The 26,251-nt window shown below is 41.5% G+C and overlaps 1 protein-coding gene across 4 annotated transcripts in view; it reads right to left on the minus strand.

The window, feature by feature from the left end:
• Positions 1–1,475: 1,475 nt before the first annotated feature.
• The window catches only part of LOC130914338 (transmembrane protein 266-like), a 103,306-nt gene continuing 78,530 nt past the window's right edge, over positions 1,476–26,251 (minus strand). For 3 of the 4 annotated variants that reach the window (XM_057833442.1, XM_057833434.1, XM_057833419.1), the window contains 2 exons: positions 11,713–11,775; positions 1,476–9,722 (listed from right to left, as the gene is read on the minus strand). In XM_057833442.1, the coding sequence (XP_057689425.1) occupies positions 9,250–9,722; positions 11,713–11,775 (536 nt within the window). In that variant the 3' untranslated portion in view covers positions 1,476–9,249. The remainder of the gene's footprint in view (positions 9,723–11,712; positions 11,776–26,251) is intronic. The other variant, XR_009062891.1, reaches the window with a different exon arrangement.

Below are 26,251 nucleotides of genomic sequence, written 5' to 3' on the forward strand. Positions count from 1 at the left end.
ACCCGGCCAAAAGGCCAAATGCCGCGCGTTCACCTTAGTCTTAACCCCTTGTACTGACTCCATTTTGAAAGATGGAAAAAGGCTTCGAAACACAAGTTGACAACTTATTCAGGTCGACAGTGATCAAACGGCAAGGCAAAACAGCAACAGACCCAGGCGAGGAGGCAGACTGGTTCCAGGGTCGATATATCACAAGTCAACAAATTATTCCCGAGAAAAAAATGACTAGTTAAGCATTCAGTCTTTTAAAGGCTCTGGTGAGGCGGGCAATGGTCCAGAAGAAGGGTGTGTTTGGCCGTTGTTTAGGATAATCTTCTGTCGCAGTTTGGGCTGTTTAATTCGTGCGTCACAGTTGCTGAGTCACTGTTACTGGGGCAACCGCAGTGGGAGATTTTGCCTGCCTCAGCGTCAAAGGTTTGCTTGGAGTCTTATCAGTCATGTTATCAGTTGCATATCTGGCGTTCTCTTGTGTTCCCTGTGTTGGCCCGCCATTTGTTCTGGACTGTGCTGAAGAGCAAATTGTGGGATTTTGCCTCGCAGACGTGGGCTTGTAGATGTCTTGCCTATTACCTGGTTGTCAGCGTCCATCTTGCTCAGTCAGATGCATGACGCACATGTTGGGCTTCCGTGGTCAGAAGGCGTCATGTATCTCTTATGCCCTTTGTCAAATATATTCTTCTTGTTTTCCTTAAGCTATGATATACATGTTATCTATTTTATATTGGGTGTTTTAGAGTAATACAAACAGTCCAACAGTAAATATGAGATTCCCTGATTGATTATATTAACTGTGTTAGAGTAATACAAACACTCGAACGGTAAATACGAGAAAATATACTATTCCCTTCATTATTGAGTGATATAATCTCTTTCAAAAGGTTAAGTAAACCTTACCCAAATTATTTGATTTTTTCATTGTTGACGCACAGGTAATATTTAATAAGTAAAATTGGCTAAACTTTACACTATCAAACTGAGTGCAAATTGTTACCTCAATTTTATTGAGTAAATTCTATAATTGTAATCTGTAATTGTATTTTACAGTGATACTTGAACCCAACCTACTGTACTTGAATCCCTAAACCTGGCTTGAATCTCAATAGTATTAAGTCATCAGCTGTTTTTAACACCGCTCAACATCCAATCCATCGTAACTGGCTACTAGTTGCAATGGATTGGACCTCGAGCGCTGTCCATGGCATGGAAATTCTGACCTATACTTGTCAGCGGTAGGCAAAGACCAATAAAAATTGTTCAGAGGTTGCCAGAGAAACTCAGACTTTGTGAAACGTGATAGTTCTAATCATTCTTAAACTATTCAGGGTGAAATCATATACTCCTGCTTCTTTAATATATGATTAACGATGCATACATCTTTGATAGGAACTAAACAGAGAGCAGTTAAGGAAATACTAACATTTTATTTTTTCTATTTTCCAACAAATGACAACAGCTGCATTGGAAATGACCCCCGACACGCACCCCACAGTCTTCCCCAAGTATATCAAGTTTACAAAAGAGCCTGTAAACATTAAAGTGCAAAAGAATTTGCCTGCTATTTAAAAGGACCACACTCAAAACACTTCCATTTTTATTAAGAATCAGCCATGTTTAAAAATGTGACATTTGATTCCAATCAACACATCCCAATTATTGTTATAACAACAAACAGTGTACTTAAGGCATGACTTTTGTCATGTCCAACTAAACAAGTTGTAAACATAATTGATTAAAAAAAAATTAATAATAATAATAATTACAACAAAAAAACAAAACAAAAACTGTGACTTTTTGGGAATAATGGTGAAAAAAAAAAAGATCATAGAAAACATACAAAACAAAAAAATGCTTTTGAGTAATAACAATCCCCTCATTTCACTTGTTGGGAAATCCAACTTTGAGGAAATGCATGTTTGTTTGGATTACTGTAATTCATTGAAGGCCAAATCGGCCCTTTGCTGGTTTCATGAGTAGAAAGTTCAGTGCCATCAAAAGCAGTTCAAAGTGATGATTCCTGATCAAGAACGTGTTCGATAACACATTCAAGTCCACTAGGGATGCATGTTGGACAATAGGGTAAAATCAATGATCAGTTCGATAGACCAGTTTATTGGACTGGAAAATTATTCTCAATATTCTAGGAGTACCAAATTAATGCTGTCAGAGAAGAGGGCGGTGTGGATGTCATCTTTAGGATTTAATTACTCTGGATTATTTGAAACGTCTTCTGGCCCACTTAACACCTCAAGTCCAGCATTATGAATCACCCGGGCCTTTACATATAATTACCACAATGACTATTCTTTGCATTCATTCATATTGTTTGGCAATACAAATAAATCACGCTTAGCATTTTAACGTCATATGTGTCATGATGATTTATCACCTCTGTCATGGGTTGTTTGTAACTACTGGGTGACGGAATACCTGTTCACAAATCCTCTAAAACAGGGGTGTCCAAACTTTTTTTCTCCGAGGGCCACTTTCAGATAAATCAAAGGATGCAATGGCCAACACGTTCATTTGTTGAACAGAAGATCTGAATCGGGTAGAAACCTTTGGCTTTTTATTTTTTTATTTATTCATTGACTACGATTGACAGTGATAGAGGTCCAGTCCAATTTAACTCTGGCAATGGCAGCCGTGCCAGTTAAAATGGATTAGATGTCTATCACCGTCAACGGCAGTGAAACATGATCACTCAATGCCAGCCTTACCGAAACTTTGCAGAACAAAAATAAAACCGCAAAATGACATCCAGGATATCGCAATTTAATTGCACAGCATTATTTCTTTCAAAATTAATGTAAAACCAAATACTGATATTCTAGTTTCCCTTCATTGATTTAACTGCCAACAATAATCATGGACTTTTAACTGCCAACGAGCAAGGGTCATGACCTATTTTGTAAGATGAGTTTGTCACCAAACAGACACACCTCCTTCTAAGTACAATATAAGCAACGCCGAACTCTCTGTTCGGTGTGCATTTCTCTACACAGCTTTGTTCTGTCATTGAATGCACCCAGAAATTTCTGAAATTAAAACTGCGCAGTATTGACCTCTTGCTTCCAGTCTTTTAATATGCAATCCAGTCTAGCCGTCTCACCTGAATTGAAAACGAACGCGCGGAGGACCTGAAAGACTGCCTCCAACACTCGCCATTGTTGACGGTGACGTCACATGGCCACGCTGCCGTACTTCACAGTGTCACTCTTTAACAATGTAAGGTAGTGATTTAAATACACCACAAGGTGTCAATGGCGAGTTTTAAATTAATTAGCGATCAAGCGAATGAGAGCATTTTGTCCCTCGACTGAGTAGCCGTAGTTTCCCGTTTACTGCGGCTCCATTGTCTCTTACGTTCATTTAAATCAGAGGTCTCCAAACCAGTCCTCGAGGGCCACTGTGGGTCCTGGTTTTTGTTCATACCGATCAAGCACAGAACTTTTAACCAATGTGGTTTGTACTAAAACAAGAAGCACCTGACTGAAATCAGCTGATTACACTTACAAAACACCAGATTGGTGAAAAGGTGTGGTGTTGTTTGTTGAAGTGAAATCCTGCACCCACTGCGGCCCTATGTGGACTAGTTTGGAGACATATTTAAATGTTGTCTTCACAACGTACGAGACCACTGATAATGGCTCCCAGCATAATAGTTCGTATATTGTTACTAAATATTGCCATCCAGTGTATTTGTTGAGCTAAACGAGTTGCTAAAATGTTTAAAGTTTGACCAAAGTCTGAGTAAGTTTTATTTGTATTTTGCATATCTATTTTGATTGTGAATCTGTAAATGCCAGTTCTCTTTCCATTGTTGTTTAACTGTGTGGGAATAGGGCCTCATTAATACAGATTGAAGTGCTTTTCTTTTTGTGAACATTATTTTTTGTGAGATATGAATATTATTTTGTTGTATTTTCACTATATGATACTTATGTTTGTTGTGAAGGAGTTGCCGAAGCTTATGCCAATAAACGGTGCAGTCCGAGCGAAGAATCTGAATGCCTCCACTCGCCTTTCTCTGCCTCTTAGATCTCAATGTGCAAAATAAGGCGTCATTATAATCTGATGGGCATTAATTCATTTATTCGTTTTCCGTGTCGCTTATTCAATGGGAAGCAACCGGCAGGATGATGAACAATCTGGACATCTGCTTTTACTTGACAAAATAAGGTAAGACGCCATTACAGGTCTCGGTAGAGAACGTTTTTGTGATGCACGGCCCTGGGCTATCAGCAAAAATAATCAAACTGATGTTTTTGACTGTATACCCGAATCATATCTAAAGCACACGGCAGCTCTGGATGCTAACTATCCCCAAACAGTTTTTGACATCATACACTCTCCTGGCCTCGTTACTAGAGCAGGGGAGTGCTGTCACTAGCAAACTTGATAAATGAACGCTACTCGACTCATCCTGTCTTTCCTGGTCATTTTGCTTTTGCTGTCTTTCACATTAATGTTCCACTAGGGTTCAAATTGGAAGGGCAGAACCGACGACATGTTAATGTAGTTGAAGAGTGACACGGTGGAAGTCCGGCAGCGTGGCCATGTGACGTCACCGCCCTGCGACGTCAACAACAATGGCGACCTACAAGTTAATAAAAATTTTACAAATTTTATTAAAACGAAAAAAGATTCAAATTATTATAACTCGTACTAACATTTATCTTTTCAGAACAACATGTCTTTCTATCCGTAGCACCCTTTAAAGCTGAGATGTGCAACAAAATGTAGGCTGAATTTGGGCTTGAAGTGTGGGCCATATTCAAAAATGTTTTTTTTAATTTGCTGCGGGCCAATAAAACTGGGCAGCGAGTAGCTGTTGTCTCGCGGGTCAAAGTTTGGGCTAGAGGTTAGATCAGCCCTAAAAAATCCAGCCCGACCCGGCCTGCGGGTATTTAAGTCCAACACGGCCCGAGCCTGATCAATTAACTTGATTTGCAGGCCCGAGCCCGAAAAAAAAAAACAGAAATTTTATGTGTTATTTGTAGGCGCGAGCCCGAAAAACAAAAAAACACAATTTTATGTTTTATTTGTAGGCCAGAGCCCGAAAGAAACCCCCAAATTTTATGTTTTATTTGTGAGGACAAAGGAGAAGGAGGAAATGCAGGGATGCGATGCGTGGTTGCGTTTTGTGTGATCACATTTGTGACGATGCCTGTGCATAATGATAACAAATTAAAGCCTCTATTTTGTAACAAATTCTCCCAGTTAAACAAGACTGTAAGATGATCAATAAACATATATATCTTTTATATTTGTGTGTCTGTTCCATCAGGCGGATAGTGGATTTGACATTGATTTTAATCTCTTCGAGTTGGCAGAAAAAAAGTTTCCTCAATGTTTAAATAGTCTACATATTTTTATGATCATTATGAATGCATTTACACAACGAAATAACGCTGGAAAATTTTGTTAAATATATTTATCGTATGAGAGCAAAGCACCGGATTCGTTTTCATTCAGCGAAGCCGACACAGGTTTTCGTATAGCATCGTCAACAATAAATTTGAAGTCTTTCCATATCCCACTCATACCTGTGCCTTTTCAATTCCCCCGTCGTTAGGTTGTTTTTCACTTCTTGCTGCTTCACAACGAAACGGAAATACCAGGATGCGGACTTGCAGAGGACGCCAGCTCAGGAGTGGAAGATTAAAAAGAGGGTGGAGCCACGGCGTTCAAGTGCGCAGGAATGCACAGCGCCTTCTCTGTCTTATCTTTATCTGTTTTATTTTATTTTATATTCCTTAGTTTAACATCCATACATCCTTTTAGTATAAATATATGAATATATATTTATTTTAGGGCTGTCAAAATTATCGCGTTAACGGGCAGTAATTAAATTTTTTAATTAATCACGTTAAAATATTTAACGCAATTCACGCATGCACGGGACGATCAACTCATACATTGCCGCAAACAGACTAAAATGGCGCCGTTTTATGTATATTGAGAGCTAAGAGGCAGAGACAAGTGAGTGGAGTGAACACCGGTACAAAGAGCCGGCTCTTTGAAGTGAACGATGAGTGCCGGCACCATTTCTGGAGAGCCGGCTCTGTCATTTTCCCTCTCTCTCGCGCTCTCTCCCATTCTCTATGTCGCTCTCTCTTTTTCACGTGTCTGAAGCGAGGTTTGGCAGTGGCTCAGCTGCTGTGCTCACTCAGAGAGGGGACACGAAGAGAAAGGGGAGGGGCGAGGGGCTTGGTACGAGGTACTGCACGCGGAGCACATGCTCCGTAGCGTCTGCGCAGCCACAGACAGACAGAGGAGGAGGAAAGGACACACGAACGAGGTTTGTATGCCTTCAAGACGAGGCACTCATTGGGGCCGCGCTACTTGTTGGCATATGCTTTGGCATCTCTTCTACAACAATTATAACTATTGTGGTGAGCGACGTGGGGAAGAATGACAGGAGATAAACTTTTTCTTAACACCCTGTATTGAACATAATGCAGAGAAGATATGCCATTTGCAGCCACCACTGACATTCATGTTGCCCAAAATTTTACAAATTTTATTAAAACGAAAACATACAGAGGGGTTTTACTTTTAATATAAAATGACTGTAACTTGTACTCACATTTATCTTTTAAGAATTACAAGTCTTTCTATGCGTCGATCCCTTTCACAGAAAGATTGTTAATGTTAATGCCGTGTTGTGGATTTATTGTTATAATAAACAAATACAGTACTTACTAGGGATGGGAATCGAAATCCGATTCCAATTCGGAACCGGTTCCGAGTGTTTCGAGGCCTCGACATCACAATGAAAAAGCCTTAACGATCCCTTTAACGATTCCTAAAGACGCGTATTGCGTCGTGACGTGTCTTGTTGTCCAGACGCATCAAACTAGCATGGCGCCAAGAACCACTCGCTCCAAAGTTTGACTACACTTCACCAGGAAAGAGTGTGAAAATGAAAGGTTACGACGGGTAAGCACGAGCATTGCAGCCATAAACATAACAATGACAGCACGTAGGTTCAAACGCTCGAAAGTGTGTCTTCACTTCACGAGGAAAAATTACAACAAAGCACACTTGTAGTCATTGCAAGCTGGAGATAACTGCATCGGGAGGGAATACGACTGCGCTGTCCTCGCAGTGAGGGGCTAAGGCTCAGTTCTGGCTATACAGCTAGCTAAACTCCCAAATGACGATGCAGAAGACGTTGGTATAATTTGCTGACTTTATTCAACCATCACTTGAAGAGTGAAACTAAGAATAGAAATGAAACAAATCAATTTCGTCCCTCAATAACAAACAGGTTTGCATCAACGTAAATCAGCGATGATTAGCTGCTAATAACAGTATGGTTAGCATTCGTTCGCTAGCATTAGCACATCGTTCAAACCACTACACAACTGGATTTAAATGTCCGATCGCGAGTGGAAACACAACAACAACACAAAAGATGATACATACAGGCGTTGCCTCTGTAGATATTAACATTAACAAAGAACGTAGGCTCGTAGAAGTGTTTCCCTCTCTCACTTCGCTCGCTCACTCGCTTGGATGCGGCATTTCTTCGGGTGCCCAAACTGCGGCCCGCGGCCCAAATACGGCCCACCTCCACATTTGGTCCGGCCATTTTGAATTTTTTTTTTTTTCTCAATCGTGTTATTTATTTCCTGGCCTTTTTCCTTGAAGAATTCAGAGAGGGTTATTTGGTTATTATCTATTTAATTAATAGTGTTTTTATTATTAATTATTATTATTATATTATTATTTTTATTTTATTTACTTTCATTCCGTGAAGAATCCAGAAAGGGTTATTTGATTGTGGCTTTCTGAAAAACAATAATTTTTTACATTTATGCACTTCTGCAATCGTCACACTTTTTCTGTTACAAACTGACCCCGGCCCCTCATCAGAGAAGGGAAAAGTTATGTGGCCCTCACAGGAAAAAGTTTGGGGACCCCTGCTTTAACACATATTGCCAAAGGCAGAACAACAACCTATCTGCCAATATATACCAATATTTTTTATTTCTATTAGATAAATGTTTCAGTAAAATGTTACACATTCTTGTGTATTTGCCACTTATTGCCACAGTTAACATTGAGGCTTTGGGCCTCTTTTGATTTCGTTGTGAGTTTGTAAGGTTGTGAGTTCTGATTAAACAAACTCGATGCCAATCAAAACGTTTGTTCTTCTTTTTCCCAAAATTAGAATCGATAAGAGAATCGATAAAGAATCGAATCGTTAAGCAATATCGATAATGGAATCGGAATCTTAAATATCCTATCAATTCCCATCCCTAGTACTTACTGTATGTACAGTATGTTGAATGCATATATCCGTCTTGTCTTATCTTTCCATTCCAACAAAAATTTACAGAAAAATAGGGCATATTTTAGAGATGGTTTGAATTGCGATTAATTACGATTAATTAATTTTTAAGCTGTGATTAACTCGATTAAAAATTTTAATCGTTTGACAGCCCTAATTTATTTTAAAAAGTTAGCCAGAGAGAAGTCGACCCGGCCCAAAACTCGGTTCGGGCTCGGGCTCAAGATCTATGCTCTAGTTTGGACACTCCTGCTCTAAAACATAGAAACCATTACTTTGTGTACCAGTCATTTATACAAAAGAATATATAAAGTCGTTCTTTTAATCAATGGGGACCGGTTGGTTCCTGCTACAATGGTGATGTTTAGTGGCAGAAATTTAATTTTTGTCTGAGTCATGTCATAGTTTTTTTTTTTTTTTAAGCAATTTTGAGGCCATAGAAATACATTTTCAAAATATTTTAAACAAACAGGCACATGGGTTCTGTTGGTGCTATAAAGCAATTTGATAGGGTAGACCTTAAAATAGGGGATACCTGTTCTGAAACCAGAAACCTTTCCAACGGGCTAGTGGGAGTTGGCCATGAGTTATTGTGCTTCTTCTGACACCAACTAAGACAAGTGGTTGCACTCCATTTTCCTCAATTGCATCAAGACATACTTTTCCGCCCATCCCTGAATTCTACCTGGGTGGGGCTTATTTGGATTTATTGTGCTACGTTCTGTATATGTGGCTATTTCTCATCAAAGCCATCATGGAGGACCATGGAATGTAAAGTCTTCTGTAAAGACATGTCAACTCTAGAATCACTGTACGCAGCAACCAAATGCATCAAAAATGGACTATTGTGAGGAGAAAATGCAAACTCACCACCGCACTTTAGGCCAAGCACGCACACTGCAAAGCAGTTCAGTCGTGTTTATTTCCCATATAGTGCCAATGTAAATGTGTTATGTGTCCGACATGTGGCCGAGAGGTGTGTCTGCCGGACCCAATAGTAGGTACTTCTCCTCCAGTGAGGGCTCTGTGGCGCCGCCCTGCAGGTGAATGAGCGGCTTGGTTTGCAGCAGGACGCAACCTCGTCCCTGCCTCTCCTGGTGGTTCCTGCGATTGAACACCCTTATTCTGTTGTCCTGTTCCGGGCTTGCCTTCTCGGAGCCAGTGGGACTGGGGAGCTTAAGGTTGACCGGGTCCACCGTCAGGCCCTTCTGAGCAAGGCAGGAGTCCTCGGAGAGAGACGAGAGGAGCTCCTGGACCACCGTGCTCTGCTCCTGGCCAGAGAAGGAAGGCGTGCAGCACCGGTGGGAGCTGTAGTTCAGCTTCAGGTCGTGAGGGGGGTTGGATTGGATGTGATTGGTTGGGAGGTGGATGTCTATGGCAGCTGTGGTAACGACACGAGTCCCTAAGCCACAAGATCTGCCATCTTAAAACAAAAAAAGGCAGAACAACAATCACTTTTTGTTATTTGTTCCTGTCATAGTTAGCTGCCCTTTCTCTGCTGTGTAGGGCACAGGAATCTGTCCATAGTTGCCAAGGAAACAGCGAAGAGAACACAACTGTGACATCTCCATTTTTTGGAGGAGGGCGCAAAGACAGTCATGAATGTTACCTAGATTTAATCATTGTGAGGAGCAAGTTTACCAAATTTAAATTTTTGAAAGATTTGAACTACATTTGTTCTAATAAAACGCCAATTTCTGATTATTCTTAGCTATTTTTCTCTGATTCTTATCCAGAGTAGCTCCGGTCTAACTGGTATAAAATACTGTGGGGCAAATAAGTATTTAGTCAACCACTTATTGTGCAAGTTCTCCCACTTGGAAATATTAGACAGGCCTGTAATTGTCAACATGGGTAAACCTCAACCATGAGAGACAGAATGTGGAAAAAAAAAAAAACAGAAAATCACATTGTTTAATTTTTAAAGAATTTATTTGCAAATCATGGTGGAAAATAAGTATTTTGTCAATACAAAAACGTTCCTCTAAATACTTTGTTATGTACCCTTTGTTGGCAATAATGGAGGCCAAAGGTTTTCTGTAACTCTTCACAAGCTTTTCATACACTGTTACTGGTATTTTGGCATATTCCTCCATGCAGATCTCCTCTAGAGCAGTGATGTTTTGGGGCTGTCTTTGGGCAACACGGACTTTCAACTCCCTCCACAGATTTTCTATGAGGTTGAGATCTGGAGACTGGCTAGGCCACTCCAGGACCTTGAAATGCTTCTTACGAAGCCACTCCTTTGTTGCCCTGGCTGTGTGCTTGGGATCATTGTCATGCTGAAAGACCCAGCCACGTCTCATCTTCAATGCCTTTGCTGATGGAAGGAGATTTTCACTCAAATCTCTCGATACATGGCCCATTCACTTTTTCCTATACACAGATCAATCGTCCTGGTCCCTTTGCAGAATAACAGCCCCAAAGCATGATGTTTCCACCCCCATGCTTCACAGTAGGTATGGTGTTCTTCGGATGCAATTCAGTATTCTTTCTCCTCCAAACATGAGTACCTGTGTTTCTACCAAAAAGCTCTATTTTGGTTTCATCTGAACATAACACATTCTCCCAGTCCTTTTCTGGATCATCCAAATGCTCTCTAGCAAACCGCAGACGGGCCTGGACGTGTACTGGCTTCAGCAGGGGGACACGACTGGCAGTGCAGGATTTGAGTCCCTGGCAGCGCATTGTGTTACTGATAGTAGCCTTTGTTACTGTGGTCCCAGCTGTCTGTAGGTCATTCACGAGGCCCCCCCGTGTGGTTCTGGGATTTTTGCTCACCATTCTTGTTATCATTTTGACGCCACGGGGTGAGATCTTGCATGGAGCCCCAGATCGAGGGAGATTATCAGTGGTCTTGTATGTCTTCCATTTTCTAATTATTGCTCTCACAGTTGATTTCTTCACACCAAGCGTTTTACCTATTGCAGATTCAGTCTTCCCAGCCTGGTACAGGTCTACAATTTTGTCTCTGGTGTCCTTCGACAGCTCTTTGGTCTTGGCCATAGTGGAGTTTGGAGTGTGACTGACTGAAATTGTGGACAGGTGTCTTTTATACCGATGATGAGTTAAAACAGGTGCCATTAATACAGGTAACGAGTGGAGCCTCGGTAGACCTCGTTAGAAGAAGTTTGACCTCTTTGACAGCCAGAAATCTTGCTTGTTTGTAGGTGACCAAATACTTATCTTCCGCTCTAATTTGGAAATAAATTCTTTAAAAATCAAACAATGTGATTTTCAGTTTTTTTTTCTCCACATTCTGTCTCTCATGGTTGAGGCTTACCCATGTTGACAATTACAGGCCTCTCTAATCTTTTCATGTAGGAGAACTTGCACAATTGGTGATTGACGTAATACTTATTTGCCCCACTGTACATTTAACTGAAAGCATGCTTCAGTGTTAAGTGACTCACCGTTGGTTGCTTCACTGTAGTACTGGCTGATGTAGTTGTTCATATCATCACGTACAACTGAATCTGGGAAAAATGAGTGTGATGTAATGAGACAAAAAGAAACCAACAGTTAAACAATGTATTCTGAATCTTTACACAGCATCATAGTTTGCATTTTTTTTTTATAAACGTTGCACAAAGCAAATTTTTGGCTCCCATTACTGATTCTGACACCCAGCAGTGTGAAATTGGCCAAGTCTGATACTGTACCGATACCATGTTTTTGAAAAATTATACAATATTTTCTTATATAGATATGGTAGGGACCCTCCCACTGCAAATGGCTTGGACGTCAACTAGTGATAAACTAAATTAAATTCACGGCAGAACGATGCCACACAATAAGACATCAATCATCGTCTTGGGAAGGGCGACAAAAGCTCCTTTTTTATGGTGGCGAGCATATCTTGCTGCCATCTTGGGTAGGCCGACCAGTGGTTGAAAATCTTGAAAATAAATATCGCACAGCATCGGCGTGTTATATCTTAGTACTACGCGTTACCATTGAAGTCATTTTAGTGCCTTATCGGTATCGGAGCAACGCTACTTTTTATACTTCATTCATGAAACCACCCAAAAATTGCACATCTGAAGAAGAACAGTATAACATATTTTTCAGTGCTAGATAATTGCCATTGGTAGTTGTTGAAATAGACTGTGTTTACAAGGACTAAGGCTGTCCTAAACGACTATTTTTGTCCGTATTAGTCATCCGACTATTTCTACGAGTAGTCGACTAATCTAATAATTTTTAATTAAAAAAATTTTTTTTTTATACTAATTTGGCAATGAAATTTTTGTTGACGCTTATTAATTCACAAAAAACATTTTGGAACACTTAAATTCTTTATTAAATTACAAATAAACACATAAATGAAAGTAATCAATCATAAATAAACAATGAGGTCAAATGCGGATAGCATTATCTAGATTCAGAACACTGACTTTGCCTTTCCAACATGATTCAAAACAATTCTTAAAAAAAAAGTATATTGCATCAATATTAAAGTATATTATTATATATAATAGTATTATAATAATTATTTATTGCCAATCAGATTTTTCATAAAGGGTGTCATTTTAAAGCTTTTCTTAGTGCAGAATCTGAAGTCTGAAGTATGTGGGATTAAACCTAGAAATCGTATTTTATATGACGAACATGACGTGCTTTTATCAGGCATGAAAATCTCTCACCTTTCGGCGAAATTCGCCGTTTTGAAGTCAAAAAGGGCGACCTACGTGAATTGCGTAGATCCGAGGAGAAATTCTTTTTTTTGGGGGGGCGGGAGGTTTTATTTAATTATTATTATTATTATCATCATGTGGTTAAGTTAGTACGTAAACTGAGCACTTCAGAAATCGGTCCTTTAAAAAAGCGACACTTGGACATTCAGCAAATCTTTCTAGATGCTTCGCTCACGAGAACCAATCATTGGCCCAAACGGCATTCCATTATTCCAATCGCGCGCACTCCTTACGTGTAGGCTACATGGAGTGCTTGGAGTTGGAGAGCCTTTGGTTGCATTGCAAAGCTGCGAAAACAAAAAGCAGGCCTTATCCACACCGGGGCAGACCAGAGCGCAGCATACACACTTGCCTGTATTTGCCAGCAGATTGAATTTGGTGAGTAAGGGTTTCAATCGTTTTCATATTTTGCGTTATAATAAAGTTACTCCCATTCGTTGCTGCTTGCGTTGAACACGGCCAGAGCTTGCCAAATCTCCCGTGAAAAATGGCTCCCGTTAAATTGGCGTCAAGCTTGTGTATTTAGCGGTAATATAAATGAAGAAACACACTGTTGAGTCAAATTAAGCGTCATGCTCTCGGATGGAGGGAGCGCCTCACATCGCTCCCGTCGTCCGCCGGAGACGCGTTATTTTCGGCTTGGATTTGAGCTGACGGCCGGTGTCGGCACAACACCGGCCCGACGAGTGGTGGGAATGACTCTCGCTTCTTAAAGCTTTTGCAGAAATACAGGGATCCCTCGTTTTTCACGGTTAATGGGGACCAGAACCCGCCGCAATAAGCGAAAACCGCGAAGTACCCCCCCCCCCCCCCCATTTTTTTGTGCGTGTTCAATGTATTTATTCAGATTTTACATTGGAAAAAAGATACATATATATATAAGACATGTTTTTTCACTTTTTTCACCAAAGTATCATTTATAAATGGTTTTCAAGCTTTTCAAAATGTAAGAATTATGATGTTTTAAACATTTTTTAATGTATATTTTTTTGTTTGAAGCAGCTTATTTGATTGAATAATAAAGACACAAATGTCCTAGCCAAAATGTGGCCCAAATGCAAAACAACATTACTTCAATGGAAAAATTTGTTTCAATCAAGAAAAAGTTTTCAAATGCTTTTTTTGTCTCAAATTTATTTTTGCAATCAAAAAGGCAAGGCAAGGCAAGGCAAATTTATTTATATAGCACAATTCAACACAAGGCAATTCAAAGTGCTTTACATCACATGAAGACCATAAAAATCACATTTAAATCAACACAACGTAAAAACCAAGACAAAAGATCGCATTTAATCACAGAATAAAAATAAATAAATAAAAATAAAACAAAAATAAAAATAAAGCAAAAACTACTACTAATAGTAATCATTGAAATCAGCAATGGAGATAAGCACAAGAGGAATAGAAGGCAGGTAGATTGAAATATATAGACAGTTATGGATATGCAGTGCTAAACAAAAGCGTTTTTAGCCCTGATTTAAAGGAGCTAACAGTTTGAGCATACTTCAGACGTTCGGGTAACTTGTTCCAGAGGTGAGGAGCATAATAACTAAATGCTGCCTCACCCTGCTTGGTTCTTGTTCTTGGAACATGCAGAAGACCCGTTCCAGACGACCTTAGGGGTCTAGATGTCTCATAGGAATCTAACAAGTCAAGCATGTATTTTGGTCCAAGGCCATTAAGTGTTTTGTAGACGAGCAGTAGTATTTTATAGTCTATCCTTTGACTCACTGGAAGCCAGTGTAGCGATTTCAAAACCGGTGTAATGTTGTCCAGCTTCCTTGTATTTGTGAGGACTCTGGCTGCAGCATTCTGTACTAGCTGCAGCTTCCTGACTGATTTTTTATCAAGACCTGTAAATATACTATTGCAGTAGTCCAATCTGCTGAAAATGAATGCATGCATAAGTTTTTCCATGTCTTGTTGAGTCAGAAGCCCCTTAATTCTGGTTATATTTTTTAGGTGGTAAAAACTTTTTTTTTTTTTTTTTATTGAAGGGACTTTTTCGGGATTAAAAGTATATACTGTATTTTGATTGAAGCAACTTTGTTTTTGATAGAAGTAACTTTGTTTTTTGATTGAATAATAAAAACACAAATCTACCTCCATCGTTATTGAGAGAGAAAGAAATTAAGAAAGCTTTAAAACTAAAAGCCACCGAGGAGTCTGTTTTTTGTGTTGTTTTTTTTTTAATATTTATATTTCATTACATAGACATGCCTCGTAGGTAAAGCAGATTGAGGGATAAAAAAAGGAGTTGGATGAGGCTGCTAAAGGCAGTGGATACCTCATCAGCTGGGTGAATAGCAGACCTGGTAAGAACAAGTTTGCAAGGATAGTCGGGTATTAAATACAATTATAAACACAATTACAATGTTATTTTTCTATAAGATCTTATGTCATTGCTTTATTAATCATTAGGTGCTAGAGTTGTTAAGTATGGATAATAATGAAATAATAGTTTTGAGAAAACTGTGCTGTTGGTGGCTCAGTGACCATCTGATGTGGTTTGTTCTCAGATGAACAAGTTAAGGAAGGAAGTTTTGATGCAGATGTTGAAGGAAGGAAAGAGGCAGGCTGACTGAGTCACAGCCAGAAAGTGTTGATGACTGTTTTGATTTCTATTCACTGTTGCCCCCTCCCAATTAAAGTATGTCACAGTCGCAGCCATTTATTATCTAAAGCTGATTAAAATTGAAGTTATGTTGTTTTAAGGTGTATTAAATACTTGTTCATGTGCCCCTTTTGATCTACGAGCACCCGCCCCTCCACCGGTCTCTGCACGGCCCTGCTGAAACACAGTGTGGGTCGACAGAGGTCAATATTTTGTTGGGGTGTACAGTGTACTGTAACATATTTCCTCCACACCCTTCTCACCTTTTTAAACCCTGACCCATTTTCATGCCTGTTTTATTTTTGAAATGTTCACTGGAAGTACGTTTGCTAAACCGCTAATCGTAAGCTTTACATCCATCCATCCATCCATTATCTTCCGCTTGTTCCGGGGTCGGGTCGCGGGGGCAGCAGCTTTAACAGGGAAGCCCAGACTTCCCTCTCCCCAGCCACTTCAACCAGCTCCTCCGGCAGGATCCCAAGGCGTTCCCAGGCCAGCCGAGAGACATAGTCTCTCCAGCGTGTCCTGGGTCGTCCCCGGGGCCTCCCGCCGGTGGGACATGCCCGGAACACCTCTCCAGGGAGGCGTCCGGGAGGCATCCGAACCAGATGCCCGAGCCACCTCAGCTGGCTCCTCTCTACGCGGAGGAGTAGCGGCTCGACGCCGAGTCCCTCCCGGATGACCGAGCTTCTCACCCTATCTCTAAGGGAGAGCCCGGACACCCTGCGGAGGAAACTCATTTCGGCCGCTTGTATCCGGGATCTTGTTCTTTCGGTCACGACCCAAAGCTCGTGACCATAGGTGAGGGCAGGAACGTAGATCGACTGGTAAATCGAGAGCTTTGCCTTTCGGCTCAGCTCCTTTTTCACCACTACGGACCGGTGCAGCGTCCGCATTACTGCAGACGCCGCACCGATTCGCCTGTCGATCTCCCGCTCCCTCCTACCGTCACTCGTGAACAAGACCCCAAGATACTTGAACTCCTCCACTTGGGGCAGGATCTCATCCCCGACCCGGAGAGGGCACTCCACCCTTTTCCGACTGAGGACCATGGTCTCGGATTTGGAGGTGCTGATCTTCATCCCAACCGCTTCACACTCAGCTGCGAACCGCTCCAGTGAGAGTTGGAGGTCACGGCTTGATGAAGCCAACAGCACTAAATCATCTGCAAAAAGCAGAGATTCAATGCTGAGGTCACCAAACCGGACCCCCTCAACGCTTCGGCTGCGCCTAGAAATTCTGTCCATAAAAGTTATGAACAAAATCGGTGACAAAGGGCAGCCTTGGCGGAGTCCAACCCTCACTGGGAACGAATTCGACTTACTGCCGGCAATGCGGACCAGACTCTGACACCGGTCGTACAGGGACCGAACAGCCCTTACCAAGGGGCTCGGTACCCCGTACTCCCGGAGCACCCTCCACAGGATTCCCCTAGGCACACGGTCGAACGCCTTCTCCAAATCCACAAAACACATGTAGACTGGTTGGGCGAACTCCCATGCACCCTCGAGGACCCTGCTGAGGGTGTAGAGCTGGTCCACTGTTCCACGGCCGGGACGAAAACCACACTGCTCCTCCTGAATCCGAGATTCGACTTCCCGACGGACCCTCCTCTCCAGCACCCCTGAATAGACTTTACCGGGGAGGCTGAGGAGTGTGATTCCTCTATAATTGGAACACACCCTCCGGTCCCCCTTTTTAAAAAGGGGGACCACCACCCCGGTCTGCCAATCCAGAGGCACTGTCCCCGATGTCCACGCGATGTTGTAGAGGCGTGTCAGCCATGACAGCCCTACAACATCCAGAGCCTTTAGGAACTCCGGGCGGATCTCATCCACCCCCGGGGCCTTGCCACCGAGGAGCTTACCAACCGCCTCAGTGACTTCAACCCCAGAGATCGAAGAGCCCACCTCAGAGTCCCCAGACTCTGCTTCCTCAAAGGAAGGCGTGTCGGTGGAATTGAGGAGGGCTTCGAAGTATTCTCTCCACCGACTCACGACGTCCCGAGTCGAGGTCAGCAGTACACCATCTTCACTATACACAGTGTTAATAGTGCACTGCTTTCCTCTCCTCAGACGCCGGATGGTGGACCAGAATTTCCTCGAAGCCATCCGGAAGTCATTTTCCATGGCCTCACCGAACTCCTCCCATGTCCGAGTTTTTGCCTCGGCGACCGCCGAGGCCGCAGTCCGCTTGGCCAGCCGGTACCTGTCAGCTGCCTCCGGAGTCCCACAGGCCAAAAAGGCCCGATAGGCCTCCTTCTTCAGCTTGACGGCATCCCTTACCGCTGGTGTCCACCAGCGGGTTCGGGGATTGCCGCCACGACAGGCACCAACCACCTTACGGCCACAGCTCTGATCGGCCGCCTCAACAATGGAGGTGCGGAACATGGCCCACTCGGACTCAATGTCCCCCACCTCCCCCGGGACAAGGGAGAAGTTCTGCCGGAGGTGGGTGTTGAAACTCTTTCTGACAGGGGATTCTGCCAGACGTTCCCAGCAGACCCTCACAATACGTTTGGGCCTGCCAGGTCTGGCCAGCATCTTCCCCCGCCATCGGAGCCAACACACCACCAGGTGGTGATCGGTTGACAGCTCCGCCCCTCTCTTCACCCGAGTGTCCAAAACATGCGGCCGCAAGTCCGATGACACGATTACGAAGTCGATCATCGAACTGCGGCCTAGGGTGTCCTGGTGCCAAGTGCACATATGGACACCCCTATGTTTGAACATGGTGTTCGTTATAGACAAACCGTGACGAGCACAGAAGTCCAATAACAGAACACCACTCGGGTTCTGATCGGGGGGGCCGTTCCTCCCAATCACGCCCCTCCAGGTCTCACTGTCATTGCCCACGTGAGCGTTGAAGTCCCCCAGTAGAACGAGGGAGTCCCCAGAGGGGGTGCTCTCTAGCACACCCTCCAAGGACTCCAAAAAGGGTGGGTATTCTGAACTGCTGTTCGGTGCATAAGCACAAACAACAGTTAGAACCCGTCCCCCCACCCGAAGGCGGAGGGAGGCTACCCTCTCGTCTACCGGGGTAAACCCCAACGTACAGGCACCAAGCCGGGGGGCAATAAGTATGCCCACACCTGCCCGGCGCCTCTCACCATGGGCAACTCCAGAGTGGAAGAGAGTCCAACCCCTCTCGAGAGGATTGGTACCAGAACCCAAGCTGTGTGTGGAGGAGAGTCCGACTATATCTAGTCGGAACTTCTCTGCCTCACACACCAGCTCAGGCTCCTTCCCTGCCAGAGAGGTGACATTCCATGTCCCAAGAGTTAGCTTCAGCAGCTGGGGGTCGGACCGCCAAGGCCCCCGCCTTTGGCTGCCGCCCAACTCCCTACGCACCCGACCCCTTTGGCCCCTCCCACAGGTGGTGAGCCCATGGGAAGGGGAACCCACGTTGCCTTTTCGGGCTGAGCCCGGCCGGGCCCCATGGGGACAGGCCCGGCCACCAGACGCTTGCCTTCGAGCCCCACCTCCAGGCCTGGCTCCAGAGGGGGGCCGTAAGCTTTACACTCCGCAAAAAAAGCACTTTTCGTCATGGCATGTGGTGTCAGGAATTTTTTTCCCCATTTTTTTCGTTTGCAAATGCTGTTAACCAGCAATGTTTCATCAGCGATTTTCATGTTTGAAGTGTCAACTTTTAACCACAAGTTTGCGTTTCGGAGAAGACTGCCAATGTTTTATAGCAGGCTAAAATAGGTTGTCTTTTTTCCCCATTAGCCTCAATGTAGCAACGCTAACTTTTACAGTGTTTAATATACAGTAGATGCGTTTCTTTATTTTGTATGTCTGAAGTTTAATTCTACAGCGTGTTGATGACCAATAAACATCTGTGAAAAGAACTGGAGTCTCATATGCCATCAACACGCACGTGTACACGCATGCACGCACTTGGCGATAAAACAAAGCCATGAAAATTACCACCCTCATTTTTATTTACCGTGCGATAAATGGACTTATTGCATATCGCGACAGGCTTAGCAACTTCAAAAAAAAATGTTGTCAGTTAGATGGACTTATGATCTGCCAGCTAGTTGTCTCCTCTCGTCTTCCAAAATTACAACTGGGTGACGGCGCTTTCGGTGTTCATTCACAGCTGATGTGCAGCCAAGCTTGGCATTGAAGATATAGGACACAACAGTTTTGTTTTGTTGAAAAGAGTCCATGTTTTGGCCACTCTGGTGCACTTTTTTGGCTTTGTGCCGCTTTCCCTGCTTGCATACCAAGCGACTGTGGTTCTCAACTTTCCACGCATATATTTTTTTATCCCTTCATTAACCGTCGACGGGATGTTGTGTTCATCGACGCATTTACGTCATCGATGACATCGACTAGTTGGGACGGGTCTAATGAGTACAAAATTCCTTTAATCCGGATAGTTCGGATTAAAATTATGATAGGATGCACTGATTTCATTGACATTAAAAATGTTGATCCGATATTACCCAAACATATAGGAAATAGTAGTAAAATAAAAGCCGTAGCGACACCCATGTCAACAAAACATTGTTCTAACCAATTGTACTTTATTGTTAATGTTATTTAATTTTTTTGCCTGTTTTTCTACCTTCAGGTCTTTCAACAATTGTAAAATAGTTTATTTTCTCCAACAACATGTTCGTCTCATATATAGACCAGTTCAGTCTTCTGCCAGCCTTGTCTTCAGCTCGCTCTGCTTCTAGCAGCTTCCAGGAATAACAGAAACACGAATACTGACGTCACAGAAATGCACAGTAAAGACGGTTTGTTCTGAAATTTTGGAATTTTCATGCGCGCCAAACAGATTATGGATCAAAATAAACCACCCCTCTTTTTCAGAATAAAATCTTGATCCGAATTTGCTTTATCGGGTTAGTACATGACGCATTTTTAATCCGATCATCTTCCAGGAATAACAGAAACATGAATACTGACGTCACAGAAATGCACAGTAAAGACGGTTTGTTCTGAAATTTTGGAATTTTCATGCGCGCCAAACAGATTATGAATCAAAATAAACCACCCCTCTTTTTCAGAACTAAATCTTGATCCGAATTTGCTTTATCGGGTTAGTACATGACGCATTTTTAATCCGATCATCTTCCAGGAATAACAGAAACGCGAATACTGACGTCACAGAAATGCACAGTAAAGACGGTTTGTTCTGAAATTTTGGAATTTTCATGCGCGCCAAACAGATTATGGATCAAAATAAACCACCCCTCTTTTTCAGAATAAAATCTTGATCCGAATTTGCTTTATCGGGTTAGTACATGACGCATTTTTAATCCAATCAGGCTTTCAAACCGAATAAATGTGCCCATGTAAACGTTGCCATTGACTGTCATGCACTCTAATTAAAGGGGCTCGAAATTGACTTAATTGGATTGTACACCCTTGCGGGTACTGATCCATTTCAGTGTAAACACTACAAACTAGCCCAAATGGAACCTATCTGTAGTGTTTACAAGGGAATATTGACAGAGATGGCTTGTGCCCCAGGCCACAGGTGCTTGAAAGGCTCACGCTCTGCTTGGCGCTGCATTAGCCGTGTAGTGCAGCAGGTAACAGAGCTGGCCTGTTTAGACTGGGCTGGCCTCGACAAAAGCGGGGCCGCATGAGAGCTCTTTGTTGGGGGCCGATGTGCGTGGTTGAATGGCCTTGCCTTGCGTTCGCTTGATTGGTCTTGAGCTCACTGTCTGCTGGCTGAGTGCGAAGCGCGAGTTGCTTGAGTGCAAGCCCCTGTCCCCCGGGACGTGCTGCTGCAGACTCTGATGGGTAATCTCATTTATTTTTCATTCTAAAATATTAATCCCTGGGCCACCCCGGAGAGGAGGCATTGCACTCACTAAAACAAGACGGAGACAATCGCTGCACAATTAATAACACATGAGTGATGGAGGTGAGGTGGGGGCGGAGGGGGAGAATAATTGGCTGTCCAGCATACATAAAAAGGCTCTCTGCTCTTTTTTTGTGAGACGGCCCGGTTATCAAGCTGTCACTTGTGTGCGCAAGAGGAGAGGTGACATGCTGGGTCCTTTTAGTGCAGTCATACACCAGACTGTAGTTCGGAGAGCTGATGTACTGGGTGGACTTCAACGATGACTAAGAATTTAGATTTAATAAAATTGTATTGTTGTCCAATAAATTTAAGGCAAGCATTTTGTAATAGTTACAGACGGGGGAAAAACGTCATCAGGTAACAGAACAATTTAATTAGGAACATCATTTCCAGATTATCTTCATACTTACTTTGAAAGGTATTGGAACAATAAGGCCAATTCTTTATTTTTTCATGTAGATATCGAAAGGTGAATATGACAGAAATAAGAGAAAACTTAATTTTAATTTCCTAGGACTTTAATCTGGATCGGCTAGCATTAATTGTAGTGGAGCACACAATTCTTAGAAGTGCAAAAGCTTTGGATTTGAACGATTTTAGAAAAAAAGAGGACAGCAAATAAGTGAATAATATTTTGAATCAAACCTGTGAAAAATTGCCATCATCAAACTTCCCAAATATACCTTTGTGATTTTTTTTTTTTTTTTTTTTTTTACATTTTGACGTCACATTAAGGCTCGAAAATAAAATAACAGACCTCGCAATTGAACTCAGTTGTGTAGAATTTGTATACAGCGTTAACTGCTGAGCCAATTGATCTCCGTTGCTAACCAAAACAGCAACACCTACTGAAGTACAACCAAAAATATTGACGACTACGAGATATAGCGGATAAAACAGACAAGGCTGAAAAGGCAGTTTCTGTTCTTGCACCCCTCTCTAAAATAAACTGCTGTATTTAAGCTAAAAGAACTGTTGTGTTTGATAGAAAATATGGTTATATGCTGCCATAGCAGTTTCATGGCGCAAGAAGCCCTTGAACCATTTTTAATTTGCCTGTTTTACCCTGGAGACCCGTGTTTACAGACACCGCGCTGCCGCTTTTGTTTCAACCCAGCCATAAAAAGAAGGTAATTAATTATATTAATTATTCAAAATGTCTATACTTTTTAGCTTAGAATCATTAATTGTTGTCTAATATTTAGTTTATAAAAAAAAAAAAAATCAAAACTTTATAAAATACACTCGCATGTATTAAACTTTGAAACAAATTATGTCACAATGAAAAAGATAACCGATTTACAGACACGAACTCATAACTATCGCTGAATTGTATTTTTTTTTTTTTGTTACTGTCACATTTTTGTAGATATTTTAGATGATAAATAATCGATCCAGACAAATTAAAAAAAAAAAAAAAAAAAATTTAAACCTTGATAAGGGCAAATATTTGAAAACGAAAATCTCGACCACTCCTTGATGTCTGCGATTTCCGCATTGCGACCCTCATTATATCACTGTGCTTCACCCATAAAATCCCCTAAAAGTTCCACTTAGGCCATTCACAGCTGTGTCTTGACACTTGGTTTAGGGGTTTTAAAAACATTTTTTAATATGCCATCCTGTTCAAAATTTTTCTTGCCCCACAGAATTAAGATTTTAAGCTTTCCAATGATGTATCACACATGCAATTTGCACAATTTTGAAATTTGGCTAAATTGGGGGTCTCATAGTGGAACTTTTAAGTCAACTGAGTGTTTTCCGCCATATATATTTTATATAAAATGATATTTGGAGTGAATGTTGTCAGGATAAAAGTTGCAGTGCAAATTATTTTTGCTGTTAGTTAAGTTTTTTTTTTTTTTTTTTTTTTTTTATTAACCTGTCCTGTTCAGCTGTTTGACACAGAGAATGTTAGTTGAGCTTTGTGATACTTGCATTAAAAAAAAAGAAGTGAAAGAGGAGAACATGATAAGTTATTTTATATTGCCATTAGATTCATTTCTATTTCTATTTATTTTTTATTTGAAAAATATCTATTGCAACCAATATTAAAAAATTCAATAATGTTTAATAATGCCGTATTGGCCCGAATATAAGACTGTGTTTTTTGCATTGAAATAAGACTTAAAAAGAGGGGGTCGTCTTATATTCGCGGTCTAGACATTATACCCACTCACGACGCTAGATGGCGCCAGATATCATTGAAGCGATGTTCTGTCATGACTAGGGCTGTCAATATTATCGCGTTAACGGGCGTCAATTAATTTTTTTAATGAATCACGTTAAAATATTTGACTCAATTAACGCATGCAATGAATGACCCGCTGGCCTATTGCCTCAAACAGATTACAATGAGGCCGTTTATGGACATTAAGAGTGAAGAGAATGCAACCGGCCGCTTGGGGGCAGCGCCGTTCCATACTCATGTTATTTCTTCTAAACGTGGGAGAATTAGTAGTTGTGAGACGTTTATGCTGTATTCACAATGCAATGCAAATTGCTATTTGTGCTCCACACATATTTCGGTAAGTTTTCTTTCTTTTAGTGGCAATTATGTGTCTCTTGTTGTATTTTGGGTAAGATATGTACAGATACAGTGGGGAGAACAAGTATTTGATACACTGCCAATGGGTTTTCCCATTATATGTTATACAGTGAAGGCGAGTGGACACAGGCGTTCTTTGGACCGCGCCGTTTATTGGCATAAGCTTCGGCAACTCCTTCACAACAAACATAAGTATCGTTTAGTGAAAGCACAACAAAAATAATATTTTATCTCTCAAAAAAAAAATAATGTTCACAAAAAGAAAAGCACTTCAGTATATAGTAATGAGGCCCTATTCTGACACACAGTTAAACAACAATGCAAAATGAACTGGCATTCCATAGCAAAATAGCTATGCAAATTACACGTAAAACTTTTCACTCTATTTTTATTATTGTTATTTTTATTCTTCTTATTATTATATTAACTCTACTTTTGATTGAAAATTTTACAAATTTTATTAAAACGAAAACATGAAGAGGGGGTTTAATATAAAATTACTATAACTTGTAACTATAACATTTATCGTTTAAGAACTACAAGTCTTTCTATCCGTGGATCACTTTAACAGAAAGAATGTTAATTATGCCATATGTGGATTTATTGTTACAATAAACAAATACAGTACTGATGTAAAGTATGTTGTATGTATATATCCGTCGTGTGTCTTATCTTTCCATTCCAACAATAATTTACATAAAAATATGGCATATTTTAGAGATGGTTTGAATTGCGATTAATTAATTTTTAAGCTGTAATTAACTCGATTAAAAATTTTAATCGTTTGACAGCCTAGTCATGACAGATCTCAGCTACTCTCCCCATTCACGACGCCAGAAGGCGCCAGATATCATTGAAGTGATGTTCTGTCATGATAGATCTCAGCTACTCTCAAGTCTAACCAGTTTGCATTATTTTATTGCAATGTTTTTCCTTATTCAGATTTGTTTCAAGACTACAGTTACAGTTAGACTTCACTTTGATGGTTAATGCAGTTATTGCAATTTTGTTGTTTTATCACAATAGATTGGTTTATTTACATTTCAAAAACCAGAAGCCATTCATTTACGAATGTGATTGCACTTTAGCAGAGGCGTAGCGTCCCATTAGGCATACGCAGGCAATTGCCTAGGGCCCCCAGCCAGCAGGGGCCCCCAGAGGGCCAACAGATTTAGCACACACAGCTTTACTGCACTGTCGCAGCTACAAGTGTTGGGAGTGTTTCAATACCATGGAATCATTTGGCAGATTATCTAACGATTCTGTTATCGATCCCAATCAGCATTAACCATGTCATGTAGCTTATACATGTTTAAGAAAGTCCAGTCAGCTATAAACACCACATGATTGTTTAAAGAGTGACTCACCAAGTACTCTGGATAGTCCTTGCTGAGTTGTTTTACGTTGATTTTCACAGGCCACCTCATTATTCATGTGACTACTTAAAGAAACTGATTTTTCCAAGAAAGTCTATTAATGGGTCTATCCATCGTATTCCTCGTTGAATACTCTATAAGAAAATAATAAAATATATGCATCTAAAATAATCCTAAACGATTTTATTAGCAATTTTAATACTCCTTTTAGCAAGGGTATGCGTACGTTCCCATAGCAACCAGTCCTGTTATTATCCTACATCACAAGCGGTGTGTATTCTGGGAGCAAGAATAGGCGTAAGGTGCGCATTTCGAGCAGAGGACGGCCACCTGATGTGTGTGTCCATGAACGAATGTAAGTACATCCATATGAGTCGGTGTAAAGTGCTTAGTTTTCACCACTTTTATGGCCAAGAAGACCGCACGTGCACGCAGCGCACACTCACCCCCCCCACCTTTGTGTTCATTATACTGCGCGAGTGATGTGACTCAGGGTGAGAGTGGGTGGCGTTCTGGTCTTTTTTTAATTGGCAAAATGAGGAGAAGTTATCCTTCTGGAAGCGAAAAAAGAACAAAAAAGCAGAAGAGGAGAAAAGGAAGCAAGACAGCGGTGAGTGTACTATGTTACTGTAGTTTTATGTCCTAGTGTAGTAGAAGCACTGCAGACTAGTAGTAGTAGTAGTAGTATTTTTATGTCCTAAACCAATTAACTGCCTTGACTTGTTGTAACTAGCTTGTTGGCGTTTGCTAACAGCATTGCAGTATGCTAGCGTTTCTTCATACATAAAGATGTTACCGAGAACATAAAATCAGTGTTTAGAGTCAACATACACACTGATCAGCCAAACTGATAATAATTCACTTCTGTGCCAGAATGTTATCCTTACT

This window comes from Corythoichthys intestinalis, chromosome 1, assembly GCF_030265065.1.
Source record: "Corythoichthys intestinalis isolate RoL2023-P3 chromosome 1, ASM3026506v1, whole genome shotgun sequence".
Lineage (NCBI taxonomy): Eukaryota > Metazoa > Chordata > Actinopteri > Syngnathiformes > Syngnathidae > Corythoichthys > Corythoichthys intestinalis.